The sequence below is a fragment of the Hippopotamus amphibius genome, chromosome 2, assembly GCF_030028045.1.
Source record: "Hippopotamus amphibius kiboko isolate mHipAmp2 chromosome 2, mHipAmp2.hap2, whole genome shotgun sequence".
NCBI lineage: Eukaryota > Metazoa > Chordata > Mammalia > Artiodactyla > Hippopotamidae > Hippopotamus > Hippopotamus amphibius.
The window spans coordinates 137,347,653-137,368,339 of record NC_080187.1 but is presented as its reverse complement, the minus strand read 5'-3'; the positions used below and the strand labels follow the sequence as shown (position 1 = coordinate 137,368,339).

Sequence of the window (20,687 nt, the reverse complement as noted above, 5' to 3'; positions counted from 1 at the left end):
CTAGTGAACTTTAGCACTTGGCAAGTAGATTTTGGTGGGGGGGATAAGGGAGAGATTAGTAGACAATTGATTATTTGATTATGTGATATCATAGGAGTTCTGTTATCATTCATAGCGTCTTAGATTAAAAACTGCACCGGTGGTGTTTTAGTAGATGGGGTTTGGGAAGTAGGGAAATGTCAGTCATACAATGGGTTGTCCTTTTGTTTTAAGGTTGCCAACTTTGCAACAATGGAGGATGAAGAAGAGCTAGAAGAGCGACCTCACAAGGACTGGGATGAGATCATTCCAGAGGAGCAAAGGAAGAAAGTAGAGGAGGAAGAGCGGCAGAAGGAGCTGGAAGAAATTTATATGTTGCCTCGAATTCGGAGTTCCACTAAAAAGGTGATCAAGTGAGATGAGAGATATGGACATTCTCATCTTCTTTGCCTTACGTTGTTTCCCTGATGTGGAGGGTTCCGGGGCAGAGTTATAGGCAGCCTCACAGACGGAAATGGAAAAATGCACAGGGCTTGTGCGCTTACCTGTGAGACATTTGAACTGTGTATATTTGCTCTTGGTCAGATGGCTGAACAGGATTTGAGTGTGACAGAAGTCTGCATTGTGCCCTTGAGATTAGAACCAGCAAGTCTAACAATTTGGTTCTAATTGTCGAGGCCTTCGACTTTCAGAGTCAAACCTCTTTTCACCTTTAAGTGTTTGTTCATAGCACTTGGTATAAATACTTAGTAAGAGATTATTCAAAGATGCTTCAGTTTACAAAGCTCTGTCATAGGTGCTAATTTGATTTTTGCAACAACATTGAAGTAGATAGGCTATGTTTTGTTACCCAGTTTGTTGAAGATAACAGACTCAGGTTTGTCCAAGATCCTAGTAAATCAGTATTAGCTAATAGTAGCTATCATGAGTATTCCTTGTATGCCAGACGTAAGTCAGTGCTTTTACATTTACTGATTTATTTAATTCGTACGAAAACCTTGTATTATAGGTGCTATTGTCCCCATTTTGCAAATGGAAAACAAAGGCATGAGGAGGTAAAGTAATTTGCCCAAGGAAGTAAATATGAACCCACAATCGGAATATTTTTATTCCAGTTTACTTAGTTGACATTACAGTATGCTCTGGCAGTGTGAATATCGCAAGCAGGTCATCTTCATCACATGCCATCTACCTCCTTCTTTCTTAAAGGAAAATCGACTTGCCTGATATTGGCAATATGTGGGAAGTTCTGAGTGTGAAGGAGTTAAGATGGGCTGGTCTTAGTCCATAGATCTCTTGGACCTGGCACTTGCTACAATGTGACTTTGCCTTTTCAGGCTCAGACAAATGACAGTGACTCTGATACTGAGTCTAAAAGGCAGGCTCAGAGGTCCTCTGCCTCTGAAAGTGAGACGGATGACTCTGATGACGACAAGAAGCCCAAGCGCAGAGGGCGCCCCCGAAGTGTGCGGAAGGACCTCGTGGAGGGATTCACCGACGCTGAGATCCGGAGGTTAGTGGGGGCTCTGCTCTCCCTCGATCTCTTCTGGAAGGGCATGCTGTAAGCCTCAGGTTGATGAGTTCCTGACATTGATGACAGGGACAGCAGGAGAAGGCAGGGGCGACTGAGTCATGCCCCAAGGCCCCAGGATGATTCTCCCTTCTCCAAGGTTTTCCTCAGTTGAGCTCTTTCTTTATGTCTATTTCTTATTCTCTGTTTGTTCTGAACATTTTCCAAAGAAAGTCCAGCCAAGAGGAAAGAGGCTGTTGGAGGTACATTTGGGCTATAACTTTCTTGTTTTTATTGAAAAATATGAATACATACATGCATACATATGTATCATGTATATAAAAGAAGTGGTATAAATATAAAACATTAAAGTAGTACAGATAACCCCTGTTTACTTTGCATCAGTGTCAGTGCTGGCATCAGTCTGGTTTATTGGGAAACATGACGGTGCTGTTCTGCAACTTGCTGCTTGTCACTTACGGTCAATTTCAGGCATCTTTCCATGTCAGTACTTAGTACACATTTGTTGGTGTCTGATTCACACCCCTGTGCTCTCCAGAAAAATCTAAAATTGTTGCTTCCAAACCATTTTCCCCCTAGTTTCCATGCTATTTTTTTAAAAAGATGAAGAAAGTGGAAAATATGAAGATGGTTAATTTTATGGTCTAATCTATATTATATAATTATATCAAATAGTATTTGAAACTGAGATTTTTGTTTCCCACTAAATGTTATACTTATTCTTTCTTTGTTTAATTTATTATAGGAAAATGTAAATAAATGCAAACATTGATAGAATATTAACATCCCCCCCCACCCCTGGTATTATCTCAACCATTATGAATTTGTAGTCAATCCCGTATGTGTACCCTACTTCTATCTTCCCCTACCCGTAGTGTTATTTTGAGAAGAATGTGTATTCTGTTGCAGTTGAGTGGAGTGTTCTGTAGATGGCTTGTTAGGTCTGTTTGGTTTACTCTTGTTCAGATCTTCCATTTTCTTATTGATCTTCTGATTGTTCTATCCATTATTGGAAATGGGGAGTTGAAGTCTCTATTATTGTTGTATTGTTTATTTCTCCCTTCTATTCTGTCAGTTTTTGCTTCATATGTTTTGGGCCTCTGCTGTTAGGTGTGTGTACTTTATAACATGTTGTCTTGATGGATTGGCCCTTTACTCATTATAAAATGCCCTTCTTTGTCTCTAGTAACAATTTGTGTCTTAAAGTTTATATCTCGGTTTGATATTAGTGTAGACACCCCAACTTTCTTTTAGTATTGTATGTATGGTATCTTTTTCCTTTTGTATTTCAATCTATTTGTGTCTTTGAATCTAGCTTCCAACTCTTGTAGGCAGTATATGGTTAGATGATTTTTAAAGTCCATTCTATCGATCTCTTTTTTTTTTTTGATCTCTTCCTTTTGATTGAAGTCTTTAAACCATTTACATTTAATGCAGTTACTGATAAGATAGAATTTATGTCTGCATTTTACTGTTTGTTTTTTATGTCTTGGGTCCTTTTTGTTCCTTTATTCCCCGTTTACTGCCTTGTTTTTTATTACATATTTTTTAGTATACTATTTTAGTTCTTATTTCTTTTATATTTTAAAGTTATTTTCTTAGTGGTTTCCCTGGAGATTATAATTAATAATATTTTAACTTAGAACAATTTAGTTTGGACTAATATCAACTTAATTTCAGTGATATTCTAAAACTTTACTGTAGTTTAGATACATTCCTTCTCTTTTGTACTTTTATTGTCACATAGATTACATCTTTGTACTTTATAAGCCCACCAACACAGTTTTATAGTTATCGCTTTATGCAGTTGATAGTTAAAATCATTTGGGAGAAGAAAACAGTTACTGACAAAAATACATACACAGTCTTTTTACCTAGTTACTCAGGTATCCTCTTGAGGCTCTTCTTTATTCATGCGGATTTGAGTTATTGTTTCATGTCTTTTCATTTCTGCCCGAAGTACTCTCTTTAGTATTTCTTTTAGGGCAGGTCTGCTAGCAACATATTCTGTCATTTTATTTATCTAGGAATGTCTTAATTTCTCCTCTGTTTCTGAAGGATAGTCTTTATTCTCTCTTTCACATTGGATAATCTCAGTTGACCTATCTTTTCACTGATTTTTTTCTTCTGTCAGTTCACATCTGCTCCTGAGCCTCTCTAGTGATTTTTTTCATCTTAGTTATTGTACTTTTCAACTCCAGAATTTATATTTGACTCCTCTACATAATTTCTTTCTCTGTTCATATTCTCCATTTGGTGATATATCATTCTCAAATTTTCTTTTAGGTCTTCAGACATGGATTCCTTTAGCTCTTGTTTATACTAGTTGATTGAAATCTTTGTCCAATAAATTTAACCTCTGGACTTTCTCAAGGACTATTTCCATTGAAAACTGCCCTCTTTCCCTGTATGTGGACCACACTTTCTTGTTTTCTGTAATGTTTTGTTGAAAACTGGACATTTTAAATAATATAATGTGGCAAGTCTGAAAATCAGATTCCCCCTGCCAGCCAGAGTTTTTTTGTGTTTGCTGTTTTGTTATTGTCACTGTTTGCTTATTTAGTAACTTTTCTGGACTAGTTCTATGAAGTCTGTCTTCTCCGTCCTTTGAAGTCTCTGCTCATTTGGCGTAGTGGTCAGTTAATGATTGGGCAGAGACTTCCTTAAACACCTTAAATCTACCAACCAGTAAACCCACCAGCCTTTGCTAAAGGGCTCCTTGTGTATGTTGGGGCATGTCTTCAATACTCTGGCAGGCAGTTTACAACTGCCTTATCCTTCAGTTCCTGTTTGTGTAGCGCCTCAAGGCCAGCCAGAGGTGAGAGATTAACAGCTCCTCAGGTCCTCTCTGTGCCTGCACATAGCCCTGCACATGTGCAGACTTCAGGATTCCCAGCAATATGCCTGAGCTTTTCAAAGACCCCTATGGACGTCTTTTCCGCTCAGTTTTTCCATTGCAGTTTTTGGTCAGCTTGTTCATATCCCCAACTTATAATGCTCCCTCGGGCAGCTGTGGTGTTAAACCTTTGCTTCTAATTGTTTTTTGACCGATGAACTACAGACAGTGTTCTCCATGCAGAGCCAGGTCAAATGAAAACAAGTCTGAGAATGGAGGTTCTCAGGGTGCTGTGGGTCAGGTGAAATAGCACTGTTCTCTGGGGGAAAGAGCTTTTGGGGCACTCCAAGCTTATTCTGCCCCCTCTAGTGGCTGCTGGGTTGCTGCTTTGTACAGCTGCAGTAGTTGGTAAGGTGTAGTTTTTAGGCAGTCATGGCGCTGGGGAGAGGGCGTGGGAAATAGGGCAAGTCAAAATGCCAGAGTGCTCACAAGTTCATACTGAGATTCAGCCATTTTCTTGAGTAAATGTTCGTAAGATGGCTGCAAGCTTTTGGTTCATTTCCAGCATTCCAACAAAGTTGATTTTGACAATTTTTTGCCAGGGTTCTTGCTGTTTTTATGGAGGAGCAAATTTTCAGAGGTCCTTACTCCACCATTCCTGGAATGCTTCTCTGTCTCAATATTATTTTGAAGTAATCCCAAATGACATATTATTTCAGATGTAAAATATTTCAGTATATACCAAGTAGAAGAAATGTAGAGTTGAGGAATGATCGTCAGGTTTGCTTTCACAGATAGTACTTTTGTAATCCTTGCATCCAGGGTGTTCCTTTAATATTGTTTCATAGTTATTGTCTTATTCACCCCCATTTTCCTTAATTGCTGTGCCCTCTCTTTTCATGTTTTTTTCCCCCATACTATGCCCTCTGTTCTTATTTTCTCCCCCCATAGTATCGCTCCTTTCATTCTTATCTAACCAGGTAATTTGGCATGTTATAGTGATGTCCTTGATATATCGTGACATCTTGCTTTTTTAGTGAAAGTGCTAGTGGTTGGCTTTAGGGAGGGGAGCAGGTTACACATGGATTGGCATTTTACATGGTTTAGGCTAGAGACTTGTGGGGGGATAGATTAGATTTTTGGTTGGAGACAAGGTTTGGCAGAAAGAGTCAGAGTTTCCAAAATAGTTTTGCCTAAAAAGTTTAAAATCATATATTTATTTTACTTTGCCTCATTATAAAAAGTATTCGAGGCAGTCCTAAAAATCTTATAGTTGTGTTATTGACCAGAAAATAATAGAAAATATTGTAGTATGGAATTACAAGTGACAGTAGTGGACTGAATAGACCAGTTAACTATACTGGATTTTATCATAAGAGTTGTGGTTATTAAATCATTTATTACCTATTGAACTCCATAAACTTGTACCTTCTAAAAATGATAGTATTAGAGTTAAGTCACCATTCTCAGTTATGTCCCTAAGCAGTTTCATGACCGGTTACTGAGAATAAAGTTGACCTTTGGTTTGAAGAGATTTTTAGCACTCATTATTTTAAGTTGGGCATTTTCAAAGGCCAACTTTAGTTTGTTTAGTGGCAGTGGCAAGGATTGGGGAGCCCAGTCTCTTTTTGACAGTTTTTATGGCTTGTATTTCAGCACAGGATGTGTTTGCATTAACATAGCTGAAGTCTGTTTTTTTAATGTGATCTATTGATCATTTTCTTAGGTTCATCAAGGCATATAAGAAGTTTGGTCTCCCTCTTGAACGGTAAGCGTAGTAATATAATAGTTCCTTATCCACCTCTTTTTCACTTCTCTTATGTAGCAAGTTCCTTTTTTGGTTTCTATTTTCCATTTTAAGGTCTGGCACCTTTTGACAGCCTGATTTTTAGACATTAATATACTCACATGCTCCAGATGACTTGGACATCAGCAAAATGTATTGTAGATGTAACTGTACTTTGTTTCTAGGAACACTGCAGTGAATGGAAGTAGGCTGGAGAAAGGAAAGTGAGCACAAAGAAACAAACCTAGTGCAGATAGCTTTCGGGCACTTCACCTGCTGCTGTTATTGGACAGCCCATTTAGTTAATAAAGCTGAGCCCTTTCCCCTCTGTTTTTTGAAATTAGTCTGTTTTTGTGGCCTATTCCAAGTCAAATTCTTTATGATGGAAAGTAAGTTAGCTGTCAGTTGTTGTTGGAGCCTTGGAATGATTGATGAAGGAATATAGAGAGAAGTGTCTTCACAGGAGCAAGCTTGTGTGAAACCAAGTGGTAGCTCATGTGACATTAGGTATCCCTGTATTTGTCTTTCCTCAGGCTGGAGTGCATAGCACGTGATGCTGAGCTGGTAGATAAGTCTGTGGCAGATCTGAAGCGCCTGGGGGAATTGATTCACAACAGCTGTGTGTCAGCAATGCAGGAGTATGAAGAGCAGCTGAAAGAGAATGCCAGCGAGGGTAAGTCAGCACGTCTCCCTCAGTGATTCTCAAAGACCTGGCACTTGTGGATTGAGTTCTCTGCTGCCAAGGGGCCTTTTGTTTGTTTGTTTGTTTGTTTGTTTGTTTTGGGAGAAGAACACACTTGTACCCCATGCATCCCTACTTTTTGAGGTGTGTATTCTCCCCTGCCTTTATGTGTGCTCCGTTGTAAGATCCCAAAGATTTACTCAACAGAGTTCATTTGCAGAGGGTGCAGAGTGATGAACAAGATGAATGATTTCTTTTAATGTTACTATAAAAAGTTTAGATTGGTTTGAAAGATGTAAAGACCTGAGTGGGTAAAGCTCAGTGGGCACATTTGTATTTTGGCTGTAAGTGAGGACTTTACAGACCATAGACATCAGTAATTATCTTGGGTATACATACACGTATTGTTTGGTTGTGATAAACTTAAAGGATTTAGAGAATTAGTTAGAATAAATAAAATAGTAGATGAATATTGTAAACCTTTTTATTACAGTGAGACTCTCTTGGCACTGGAATTTGTTGTAACTGAATTTGACCTGTAGTATGTTTTCTCTTATACACCAAGAGTGCTTTTGCGTGTCCTCTAAAGGCAGGCGGTGTCAGGAGAGAGCTGAGGTCCTTGTTGTTAAAGGACACCCTTATAGTTGAACCTCAAACAAAGAGATGAGGATGTGGTCATTCCACAGTTCACTAGACTGTGGTTTACCTGTGCCATTGCCCCCATTCTTTTTTTTTTAAATATTTATTTATTTATTTATTTGGCTGCATTGGGTCTTTCTCTAGTTGCTGTGCGTGGGCTATCTCTAATTGTGGCCAACGGGGGCTACTCTTTGTTGTGGTGCTCAGGCTTCTCATTGCAGTGGCTTCTCTGGTTTCCAAGCATGGGCTCTAGAGCGCAGGCTCAGTAGTTGTGGCGCACAGGCTTAGTTGCTCCACCGCATGTGGGGTCTTCCCAGACCAGCGATCAAACCCATGTCCCCTGCATTGGTAGGCAAATTCTTAACCACTGGGTCACCAGGGAAGTCCCTGCCCCCATTCTTCTGTTACCCTTCACTGAGGTTACTCACAGGAGGCTCTGTCATCTGTGGTTAAGTATTCAGGCCTTGGAGGCAGTCACTTTACCTGGAATCTTGGTCCTGCCATTTCTTAGCTATAAGACCTGAGATAAGTGATAGCTTCTCAACAGTTTCATGTGTAAAATAGAGTAGTAGACCTTGCCTCAAAGGGCTTGGATTGTCACTTGAATAATTCCATTCCATACCTGTGAAGTGCGTGTCATCACGTCTGGCTTGCAGTGTTAGCTATTTCATTAAGTAAAGAAGTATTTATGCTTTGAAATTTTCTTCTTAAGGCTATTACTAAAAGTAATAGGATTTTAAAATATCTTGAATATAGTCAAAAACATTTTTAGATGTATTTTTTTTCATGAAAGAAACCTAAACAACTTGAGTGGTTTGGACAATGATCCAAGTATGTGCTCTTACAGCACCTAGAGTACATCCAAAAGTAAACCTTAACTTTACAGTGTTTTTCTTTTTTCCTTGTAATTGTTTTGAATAAGTATTACATTCACATGGCTCAAAAATGAAAAACAGGTATCCCTGTTTCTTATCTCTTCCTAGAAATATAAAAATACGTATGTTCAAAAAATGAATAGATACTATTTTAACACACTTGGTGGTGTGTGTAGCATGTACCTTGCTTCGCCCATCTCCCAGCATATTTGGAGATATTTCCTGGTAACAGTGCCCTCCCTCCCACATGCCTCTTTTCTGTGCATGTTCACATTTTGCATCTGGCTGATTGCTTCCTCCTGGCATAGCTTGATTCCATATACCTGTATTTTCTTTACACTGGCATTGAGCGTATTCCTGAGTCCAGGTTGACATTCCAATTCTAACGTAAGATTATTGATATCACTTTGCTTAAGCTGGAAAATTTTTGTTCCTAAAAATGTTAACATAATCATGTATTTCTCTTATACATTATACACGTTTCCAAATAGTAATACCAATTTTACCCTTTTTGGGGGGTGGGGTGGGGGTGGGGGGGAGCGCGTGAAGAGGGGGGAGCCGGCTTGCATAATCTTAGTTCCCTGCCCAGGGATTGAACCTGGGCCATGGCAGTGAAAGTGTCGAGTCCTAACCACTCGACCACCAGGGGAATTCCTCTCCCCCAATTTTACTGTTACAATAAGACTTCTTAATGCAAAGTTTGTTATCTTTGCATTTCTTTTTGTCCTTAAAATATCCCTGATTAGCAATATACAGTCAAGGTACTGTGTTTTAAAATTATTTGAAATTGTTCTTTTCTCTGTGTGGTTATGCCACCAACTTAATATATAGCTTAGTATCTTTTGTTTTCATTTCTTTTCAGTTTTTAGGGACTACTTTTCTCCTTTTGATGAAACTTTGTTTTTTAATTATGTAAAACATTTGCATGGCCCAAAGTCAGAAGTATAAAACCAGGAACACTCCGAGAATCTTCCCTTCATTCCTGTCCCCCCAGTGCTGTTCTCTTCCTCCCCTGTAGGTAATCATTTCTATTAGTTTGGGGCTTATCTTTCCGTTGTTCCTTTTTAAAATTTTAAGTCTGCGTGTGTATATATTTCCCCTACTGTACAGGAGATATCGTACATTGTATTCTGTTCCGCACCTGCTTATTTTCACATATGGACTTCACTCTGTCTTACTGTGTAGAATTCATACCTCCTTCCTTTTACAGTGGCACAGTATTCCTCTGTGTGCATAGATGTTAATTCATACTTTATTGTCCCCTAGAAATGAAGATTTGGGTTGTTTTCAGTCATTTGCCGCCGTAAATAAAGCCACAACAAATAGTCTCATGAATATGCTATTTCATATCTCTGCCAGCCTGTCTTTGAGATAGATTTCTAGAAGTGGGATTGCAGAGTCCTGGGAAAAATGCATATGTAATTTGGTTAGATGCTGCCAAATTCTTCATAAATCTGATACCGTTTCCATTGCCACCTACAACGTTTATTGATACACAACAGAATGTATTGTCAGATGTTTGGATTTTTGCCAAACTGATAGGTGGGACGTGGCATCTCATTTTTCTTTTAAATGAGCAAGGTTGTGCATCTTTTACTGAGGACCGCTTGTGAACTCTCTGTGCATATGTTACACCCATTTTCTATTGAGCTGTTGGTCTTAATTTTTAGGATCTTTTTTTCTGATAAAAGTTCAGAAAGTGTCGATGTTCTCTTCCAGTTTGTGATTTGTCCTCTCACTTTGCTGTGGTATTTTGTACAGAAAACTTAAAATTTTTAAATAGTCAAATTTATGAATGTTTTGCCCTACTGTTGTTTTGGATTTTGATCAGTTAAAAACATTTTCTGTACAAAACAGGGACAGGTTCACAGACATAGAAAGCAAATTTATGCTTACCAAAGGGGAGAGGGATACATCGGGAGTATGGGATTAACAGATGCACACTACCATATATAAAAGAGGTAAACAACAGGGATTTACTGTGTAGCACGAGGAACTATATTCAGTATCCTTTAACAAACTAAAAAAAAAAAAAGTTTTGTTTTCTACTCTCAGGATATAAAGGAAGTCATTATGATCCCCCCTTCCCCCTAATACCTGTGTGATTTCATTTCCTTTTATATCTCTGATCCACTTGGAGTTTTTCCTGGTGTTGCATCCAAGTTTTTTGGATTTTGGATTTTTCCTATGTGGCTACTATGTGTCTCAACACCGTTGATTAAAGATGGTTGATCTTTTCTCCACTGTCTGAATTTTTTTTTTTAAATGTCACATAATTAATCTGTTATGGATTTACAACACTAGCGTCCTGTGAATGGGCATCTTGATTTACGTTGTTGTGGCGAATAATCTTGTATGTGTGCCATTTGAGCCATATCCTCCCACCAGCACTGAATGACAGTGTCTGTTCCCTCTTAGTCTCCCCAACATAACATTTTCAGCTCTTTGAATTTTCCCAACCTTAGGTTAGAAAGGCTATAACTATATACTTAATTTGTATTTCTCTTACCATGAATGAGGTTGAGTATTTTTCACATGGAGCTGTTTGTATTTCCTTTTCCGTGAATTGTCTCTTTATCCTTTGCCCATTTTTCTGTTGCAGTCTTTTTATTTTACAGATGAGAAAACACAGACCCAGAAAGGTTAATAACTAGAAGTGAGAGGGGAAAGGGGACGGGGGTAGTTTGTGCGGGTCCGGGAATAAATCCCAGATTTCTGATCTTCGGAGCAGATGCCTTTCCCATTTTGCCACATTCTGTTCCAGATATCATCAGTATTGTTGGGGATAGAATTTGCAAGTGAAATTCTAGTGGATTATATGAGAATCCCTAAAAAACTGTTTATAATTGAAGCGCCATTTCATCGACTTGAATGTTTAAAAAAAAAAAAAAAGAAAGAAATCCTTTCTCAGGCGCTGAGCCATCTTTTCTCTCATAGACAAGTGTCATTATCGTGGATTTTGACTTGGACTCTGGTTAGAGTTGACTGCTTTGTTTTTACCTCTAGGATTACTTTAATTTGAAACTCTGGCTAGGGTAACCTTTCCATGACTTCTTTTGTTCATCATTTCAAATGTGTTAGGTATTAACTTGATCTCATACCTTTTTAGTAGAGAAGATCATCTTTTAAAGCACTTAAAAATCTGTTGATGGGTTAGTTAGAAAAATAAAAGAAAAAACTGCAGCACTGATATTACTGCTTTAAAATCTTCTTTCATTAATTTTATTAATTTTGGAGCCAAAGTATAAAACAAATGGGAAGATTAAAATACAATTATAAACACTACTGGATTAAGAAATTCTAAATCTTAAAAAACTGAGTTGTTCAGAGATTATTTTGCAAACATTAATTGAGAAAATTTTTTGCTTTACTTGATTATATCTTTGAATAACAATAAACCAGAGATATACATTGAGGGAATGAGAGTCTAGATTTGTTGACCTATGTTTTCTGTGAAACTTCAGCGAGTTTTCACTTAACGAATATGAAATTGGTGTTCTTTAGGGAAAGGACCAGGGAAAAAGAGAGGTCCAACTATCAAGATATCTGGGGTTCAGGTTAATGTGAAGTCTATTATCCAACATGAAGAAGAGTTTGAGATGCTGCATAAGTCTATCCCTGTAGACCCTGAAGAAAAAAAAAAGTGAGTATAATATGTGCCCATGCATTTGTGGTTGTGCCACTAGAAAATAGATTTGAAGTTACAGTTGTGTGTAGTTATGTAGTATTTTCATTGTCTTTTCTGTAACATACCAGAATGCTTTGTCTCTGTTCGCTTGTGTTTATTTCCAAATCAGAAAGGCCCCTCCTCTAATGTCCTCCTGCTTTGGAAATCTTTTCAGATACTGCTTAACCTGTCGTGTCAAAGCTGCACATTTTGATGTTGAGTGGGGAGTAGAGGATGATTCTCGCCTATTGCTGGGAATTTATGAACATGGCTATGGAAACTGGGAGCTAATAAAAACGGATCCAGAGCTTAAGTTAACTGACAAAGTAAGTAATTTTGTGATGCTGGAGACTTCTAGCTTTGTTGTCTAATATTTTTATATCGATTACTTACTTTTAACTATTTTCTGGGGGGTGGGGATCAAACTGGAAATTAGGACAATAGTAAATTCCTGGGATTTCTTTATCCTTGGAAACATTACCATCTTTAGTGGACTGTGGCACTATTTCAGAGATGAAGATAATAGCCAGGTGAAATTTTGGGGAAGTTATAGGAGAAATCTTAAAATTCTGATTTTTATTGTAGGTCAAATCTCATTGCAACAAATACCAGGGTAAGATTATTAATAATAAAAGCATTCCTTGGCCTTAGTTGTTGGCACTTTCCTTAAAACCATATTTTAAAATAGCCGTATTTCAGTTCTACATGTGAAGAAAGAACCACACCTTGGTATTTTTTGTAATGGAATTAAACACTGGCTGTACTTCTCCCACAAAATCGAGCCTCCCACCCTATCCGTTGCACATCAGGCTACCAAGCAGTAAGGCCGTGCTCAGAGCTGTAAGCAGGGAAAGCTGACTGGCTCTAATTTTAGTAGGACGCGCTCCATGGTGTGCTCCTGGCAGGGCTTTTCCTGGCACGTCAAACAATGCTCATCCCAGGTGTGATGTTCTCAGAGGGTGGCAGCACCCTGCCATAAGCACTGAGACCAAATCCAGTCTGGCCTGAGAGGTCCAGCTGTGTCCTGGCATAGCTCAGTGCTCTCCGGCAATGCTCTAAGAAGCATTTTCAATCTAAAACGAAGCTTTAACCTAGCTCCAGGGATTCCCTGCTCCTGGAAGGAGGAAATCCACGACGGCTGGGATGCTCTAGCAGATGAAGCCAACAAGCCCCTCCTACCTGAGTTGTTCTACCCTGTTAACAGCACAGGTAGGAGCCAGTGGGAGAGCTGGATTTCTCCATCCCATTTTGTAAAACGAGAACGGCTCATAAGGGACTTTCAGTGACTGGGAGCCATGGACATGAGATAGGGTCTGAGGCTTTATCTGTGTTTTGGGTGGTTGGGGAGGGAAAGGACTGCTCAGTTGTTCGTCATGTCTGTTTATCCTGATCCACTAACCGGGCTGTGGGCCATGGCGGGCGCTTCTCTTCCTTTGCTGTTGAAGATTCTGCCTGTGGAGACAGATAAAAAGCCCCAGGGGAAGCAGCTGCAGACCCGAGCGGACTACTTGCTGAAGCTGCTCAGGAAGAGTCTGGAGAAAGAGGGGGCCGTGACAGGTGGGGAAGAGGTGAGTGCAGCTGCCAGCTGGGCATCCTCCAGGGGCCTGAGGCTCCAGCCCTGCAGAGTTAGGTAGGGGAAGAGATGCCCTCTCGGGTGCTGCACAGAATGCTATCATCTCCTTGTTGGGTGTTGCTATTGAGGGTCCAGTAATGATGGTTTGGTTGGTAATGATAGGAATGTTCATTTAGTAATTGACCTAAACATCTTGGCATAAACCCATGCTCCTCAAATGTTGCCTCAAAATAGTCCTTACTTCTCCCAGTGCCACGGGTCTAGATATACTTGTGCTTTTTCTTTATGCGGCTTCCTCAGTTTTGGAACTTAGTTCTCGTTATGGTGTGAATATCACTGTGTTTGCCTGTTTTTACAGCTAACACTCAACTACTTGTAATCAGGGGTCCCAGGGATAAAATGGGTAATTAGGAGACACACTTAATTCAGAAACTGGACTTCAGTTGCAGTTGCCTTACTTGCTCAGGGAAAAATTTCAACCAAGTTACTAATAGACTCATCTGAACTTTATCTTTTGTTTCCCCAACTTTTCAATTCAATTCAGGCCTAGAAAGATGAGAATCAGTTAGGAGACGCTGTAAGTTACAGCCAGTACTAGTCGCCTTCGTGTGTGCGTGTTCCTTAAGTGCCCTTAGAGCTATGCCGTTTATATTAATTTCCCTGTATTATATATAACAAAGCAAATTCTGGGAAAAAATCCTAATCCCGTACTTTGTGCTTTTTTGTATAGTAGTGTCATAATGTCATTCTTCACATAATGAGGATATTCTGTAAGTTAGGTTCTGGAGAGATAGATTATATCATGTTTTTACTTGCTGAAATTACTGTATGTGAGTAAACACCTTTTCCTTATTTTAAGATATAGCATGCTTCTAGGTTTTTTAATGTTACTCTTATTGTCTTCTACATATTATCTTTATTTGATTTTTGTACAGAAGGTGTTTTTCCTTCTTTTGAATTTTACCTTTAGATTGAATTCCAAAAAATGGAACCATTTTTTTGTGTGGCATAGGGTATTTATACGGCCTATAGTTTCTTTTTCTTTTTTTCTCCTTCAGGTAAAATTGGTTGTACTCCTTTAATTTCCTCTGAGTTTCCTTGTTTGAGTCATTTGGCTGCTACTGTTCTAAAGAATCGTGATGTTATTTGGTCATGCTTTTGAGGGACTTGATTTGTAGTTTTATCATCATTTTCTTTGCTTTCCCAGGCCAAATTAAAGAAGCGGAAGCCTCGAGTAAAGAAGGAAAACAAAGCACCGAGGCTGAAAGATGAGCATGGAATTGAGTTTTCATCACCTAGACACTCAGATAATCCGTCAGAAGAGGGAGAAGTAAAGGTATGAGGCTGGATTTCAGTTGAGATTGTTTTTTAAGTTACATTTATTGTGCCAAGTGGTATAAAACCATTTGAAATGTGTTTGGTTTACATGCCAGAGGAGATAAAATGAAAATAGAAAATATGTATGTCTTTGCTTAACCTGTGAGAGTGGGATATAGTTGTTCATTTACAATCAGCAATTGAAAATTCATAGACAAGGGAAGTAAATGAAGGGCGCCATGCACATTTTCATAGTAAGTGGTAATGGACACTCCGCCTTGCTGTTAGGAGCGGTAGTAAGTGGTGGAGGCTGTGGCTAACCAGGGAGCGTGTGCCCGTTGTTTAGGGGCAGCTGTTATGCAGTTCATTGCGGGGCCAAACAGAACTCATCTGTGGATCATATTTGGCCCAAGGCCTGTCAGTGTGTAACCTCTGGTCTAAGTAAAGTGAAAAATCACTTGGTAGCATTCAGCATGTTGTTTCAGTGACTGACAACTTTATGGGATTTTATTTTGCTACTCTTTGAGTATAATTTTCACTTTGAGGTTAGTTCCAGGAGGATCAGCAGTGGGTGCTTGCACTAGCATGGATTTGAGTCAAGCATACGTAACTTCAGATATTAGCAACCTCACCCATTACTACCTGGCAGGTATATAATCTCTTTAGTCCTCAATTTTTTACATCTGTGAAATGGGAATGATAATGCCTGTGTTGAAGGGTTGCTGTGAGAAGTAAAGAGAAGATGTAAGTGAAGACCATGTGTCTCTACAGGCTTCACTTTAAGCAGAGAGCTTTAAGGCTGTATGCTTGAGAACATGCTTCTGTGGACGCAGTGATGAACCGCTAGGGGCAGGGGCAGTGCCTTTTTTCTTCCCCAGAAAGTAAACAAGGATATATAAAGTTTGTGGCAAAAGCTCACAGCCCTGTCTGTTTTCTAGGATGATGGCTTAGAAAAAAGTCCAATGAAAAAGAAACAGAAGAAGAAAGAGAACAAGGAGAACAAGGAGAAACAAATGAGTTCTAGGAAAGACAAGGAAGGGGACAAGGAAAGGAAGAAATCCAAAGATAAGAAAGAGAAGGTATTGATGTCATTCTACCTACTGAGATGCCCGCATCATTTGAAATTTTCCTCTAGGATTTAGAAGCAGAATGGGGTTTGAGGGCCCTGAAGTAATTGTCATTTTATGAGTATATCCCAGAAGGAAGGATGGGGCTGTCATGGGGATGCCTGCACCTCTTCCTGCAGAGAGAGGGGAGTGTGTGAGTTGTGGTGATCTTTACTATAGAAGCCTTTACTTGTTCTTCTAGTACACATTTCAGAGGGGGTGTTGGAATGAGATAGGACAGGTAACTACTTGATACATGTTCTGAGACTCATGGTAGAAGAGTACAGTCCATAGATGAATCCTAATACGTCAAAGGTATAGGGTTCAAACCAAATACCATCAAGAGTTAAGCTTTTGGAGTAGAAATGGGTGAAAAGCCCTACTATTATTATATAATCTTCTTGTTGGATTTTTATGAAGTTCATTCCAAACCACAGAATTCTGGTAGAATGTTGCATCTTGCTGACTTCTGGTGAAATTATTTTGCAATTAATCTTTAATCATTGTTAAAACCTACAAACAAATAAGTGCTTTAATTCCACCATCCAGTCATAACTCTTAACAGATTTCTTGATGAGCACCTTTGGAACTTTTTTATTATGCATGTAAGAACAAACATAAAATAAAAATCTGACCAGACTGTTTGGATAGCCTTTTCTCCCCACTTAGCAGTATATCACAAACAGCTTTCCAAGCGAGTAAATAAAAGTCAAAATCATTTTTAATAGATGAGGGAGATTTTGTTTGAGTATAATATTTTGGAAGTAATTTAAGTTTCCCATATTGAAATTGCTCTCAAGTTTCTAGTGTTATAAACTCTACTGCAACAGATAGCTTTCTTTGCATCTGTGTTTCCGCAGAAAGATATTCTTTTAAGGTGAAATATTTAAAAAATACAAGCACAAAGAATGATTTAGCCAACATCATGTGTCCACTACCCAGATACTGCAGCTGTTGTTAACATTTTTCATGTTCACTTCAAGTGGGTTTTTTTTGGGCTACTGTATTTGGTGTCCATGTGCTCATTACTGGGACTCCCCTCAGTTGAAGCTCCCCTCTATTTCATCTCCCAGTTTCATTATTCTCCTGCTGCTGCTTTCCTCCATAACACTGCTCTGAAGTTGGTGTGAAACCTTCCTGTCCATGTTTTTATACTTTTACTACACGTTACATAATCATAAGCAAAACATAGTATTGTTTTTTGTTTTTAAATGTTCATACATAAAGTTATTTTTTACATGTATCTCTGTCTCCATCCTTCTGCACCCTTTCATGGATAAATGAACTTTATGCATGTGGATTCATGTAAATTTTAGTCACTTAAAATGTTTTCATTAATACAGTTTCCAAGATCAAAGTGTATGTTCATTTTTTAAGCTGTTAACTGTTTCCAAGATCAAAGTGTACATTCATTTTTTAAGCTGTGAATGAAAGTTGCTACATGCTACTCTGTGAGAGCTCTGCCAGTTTACAGTCTTAACCTCTTGATGACATTTTTATGCGTTTTATGGATTAGGGAATAGAAGCCAAAATAGCACTGATGAAGCTAAAATTATAATTGGCTATGTTTAGAGGCAGAAATAGAAATGATGTGTGATTAAACTGCTAATGAAATAGGTTTGGCTTCATGATATCTCAAAACTGAGGCCACCCTGTGTACCCTCTTGTAGTGATGTGACATAGCTAAGAAGTCCAAACTGTAAGACAGGAATACACAAATGACAGTGACTCCTTGTAACTCTTTTTTTCAAAGCCTAAAGGTGGTGATGCCAAATCTTCCAGTAAATCAAAACGATCTCAGGGTCCTGTCCATATTACAGCAGGAAGCGAACCTGTGCCCATTGGAGAGGATGAGGATGATGACCTGGACCAGGAGACATTCAGCATAGTAAGTCCTGAAGCTGAGGGGTTCTGGGATCTGCAGCCACAATGCTCGCTGAGGCTCTGCCTTTCACGGGTCGCGCCACACAGCCTCAGTCAGTCTAAGCAGCATGACGTGAGGTGAGGCTGGGGTCCTGGCTGCGTGAGCTGGAGCCGTGGCGAGTGTGGCCAGTCTAACGTGCTCCCTGTGTTGTGGGGCTAGGAGCTAAGACATGGCTTAGGATGTCTCCTCATAGGAGACAAGGAAGGTGAGGGGAGGAGTCATGGACCAGATCTTACATGGGATGGAAACAGGCCAGTGCGTCCTCAGGGACGCAGCGCCTTACTGGAGCTGTGTGTGTATATTTCATTGTGCTGCACTTGCGTCCCTTTCCCACCTCTCTTGAGGTCTCTTCCTTTCCCCAAACTTACACACATCACTGTTCACTTGAACAGTTAATTTAGTTTCAAAGAGAAAGTGATCTTCCAAATCTCAAAATATTACTGTTCCAGGGCAGCAAAGGATAGAAATTTGACCTCATACCATAAGGCAGTCTTCTCTCTTTTTACCCCTTTTTTCCGTGTTCTCCAAAACGTATGTGCATGTGTGTTTTTTTTTTTTTTCTCTTTGTACTTATCTCATTTTTCTTAACTATCTTTACTCTGCTTCCTGTGAGCTGTCTGAGGGCAAGTACTGTGTCTTATATAAAGTACGTGTAAATGCTATAAGTATCTCAGTAAGTGAGTAAATGAATAAGTTCATTACATAACCAGCCCTCTGATCTGTTTTCTGCTTCTTCCTTAGCCTAGTGTTTATAAGAGAAAATCATAACTAATACTTCTATGGTTCCATGCTATTTAAAAATTGCTTTTACACAGCATTGTAAATCAACTATCCTTGAATTAAAAAAAAAAGAAATCGTGTTTACATACTGGCTCATTTACTCGTTTTTATATGATATATATATATATTTTTTTCTATATAAAAATATAGAAAAATTTCAGGACTATAATAGGCATCAATAGAAGTACCTTGAAGTTTTGTCACATCTGAATTTTTTAAGGCTCAGACTACAAAGCTGAAGCTCCTGGTCATGCTTTGTTACCTCCCCAGAAGTGACCACAATTCTAAATTTGATGTAGACCAAAATTATAATTCTCATGTGTGATTTTAGAGTTTTACTACTTAATGACTCTAAAGGCAGTAATAGTTCACATAACAGCCAGGCATTGTTCATGTGCTTTTCGTGTATTTTCTCCACGACAACCTATGAGTAATTATCTCTATTTCACCCCTTAAAAACTGTGAGGAGAGTTAAGTAACTTGTCCTTTGCCACACAGTTAAGATGTAGAGCAAAGATTTGACCCAGGCAGCTTGCCCTGAGGGTCTGGGTTCTTTGCATTCGACTGCACAGCCTCCCATGTGCCCATAAACAGCATGTACTACTGTTTTCCACGTTGAGAAACCGTTGAGAAACGCCACGCTGTGCGTGTCCTGTAACTTGCGTTTCCTCGCTCAGTATGTACACTTCTGAGATTTATCCACGTTGATGATCATGTCTCTGATTTGTTTCACACTTCTGTCTTATGGCTTCCACTGTGCTTTATCCTGTTGATGGACGTTGGGGGTTCCAGCTATTCACTACTACAAACTGGCTGCATGTGAAACTGGAAAAAGCTTCTTATACGCATGTGTAAGAGCTTCTCTGGTGTATAGCTGGAGCAGAAAAGCTGGGTATTTGGGTCTGCACATCTACGGCTTTATTAGACGTCGTGGAATTAGTCTTCAAAGTGACTGTAGAGATTTGCACTCTTTCTAGTGATGGATGTGAATTTCAGTTGCTTCCCAGTCTCGGAAACACTTGGTAATTTCTGACTTCCTAATTTTTGCCCATCTAAGAGGTATGAAATATTGACCAGCAGTGTTGTTGGACATTTATTTTCATATTTATTGGACATTCATGTTTCCAGTGAATTGCTTGTTCATATCCTTTGCCTACTGTAGGTAATTTTTCTATTCTTACCTTGTCTGTAGGAATCCAGTATCCATTCATGATACTAATCTTTTGTCTGTTAGTCATTACAAGTAACTTCCAGTTTATTTTGTGTCCTTTTAAAAAATTTAAGTACAATACTGAAAAAATAGATTGTAAGGAAGTTGCCACAAAGCGACTTAAGTTTGTCAGGTTTTCACTGTTCTGAAGTTACGTGGATATGTACCTTATATTAGATGCTTAAGTGGCTGACTTCCATGCCCTACAGGTCAGATGAGTTTTCTTGAATTATTTTGTGATAATTTCCTCATCAGTTCTTACTTTTATCCTAATTTTTTGGATATTGGACTCTGGCAATGGTCCCTAACATTAAAAACTTTTTCTATTTCTTCCTTTTTTAACTCTGCTTTCTTAGCGATCTCCTCAGCTCTATTGGCCATTATTTCTTTTGAGGTTTTCATTTCTCTTGTCATGTTGATTTTCAAGATTTTTTTTTCCCCATGTGGTTCTCTGAATGTTTTTATATTTCTCTTAGATTTGTTTTCCATCGTTCATGTTAGATATTTTTCAAATGGCTTTGTAATCCTTGGTTGTCTGCTCATACTTAAGAGTAGGGACTAAATATCTGATTGGAAGCTCTGAGCATGTAGGTGGGGCATGATTGACTTTGAGAGGGTTCTCTGTAGGGCTGCTTCCTTGGAAAACTTCCAGTGGGTAGTCAGCATCTTTTGGTTCTTCCTCTTGGGTGGTCAGATTTTGGGGACAAGAATCCTCCAGTCTCCTGACTGGAGGATTAAGGCCTGGCTTTCTTTGTTCTGGAATCTGAGAGGAAAAGACACCT

The 20,687-nt window shown here is 38.9% G+C and overlaps 1 protein-coding gene across 9 annotated transcripts in view; it reads left to right on the top strand.

The window, feature by feature from the left end:
• Window positions 1-20,687, top strand: part of CHD2 (chromodomain helicase DNA binding protein 2) — a 116,274-nt gene that overhangs the window by 75,106 nt on the left and 20,481 nt on the right. For 8 of the 9 annotated variants that reach the window (XM_057719806.1, XM_057719805.1, XM_057719804.1 and 5 more), the window contains 10 exons: window positions 214-384; window positions 1,317-1,492; window positions 6,073-6,114; window positions 6,666-6,805; window positions 11,833-11,971; window positions 12,171-12,321; window positions 13,441-13,563; window positions 14,776-14,904; window positions 15,824-15,964; window positions 17,745-17,879. In XM_057719806.1, coding sequence (XP_057575789.1) covers window positions 214-384; window positions 1,317-1,492; window positions 6,073-6,114; window positions 6,666-6,805; window positions 11,833-11,971; window positions 12,171-12,321; window positions 13,441-13,563; window positions 14,776-14,904; window positions 15,824-15,964; window positions 17,745-17,879 — 1,347 coding nt within the window. The remainder of the gene's footprint in view (window positions 1-213; window positions 385-1,316; window positions 1,493-6,072; window positions 6,115-6,665; window positions 6,806-11,832; window positions 11,972-12,170; window positions 12,322-13,440; window positions 13,564-14,775; window positions 14,905-15,823; window positions 15,965-17,744; window positions 17,880-20,687) is intronic. The other variant, XM_057719808.1, reaches the window with a different exon arrangement.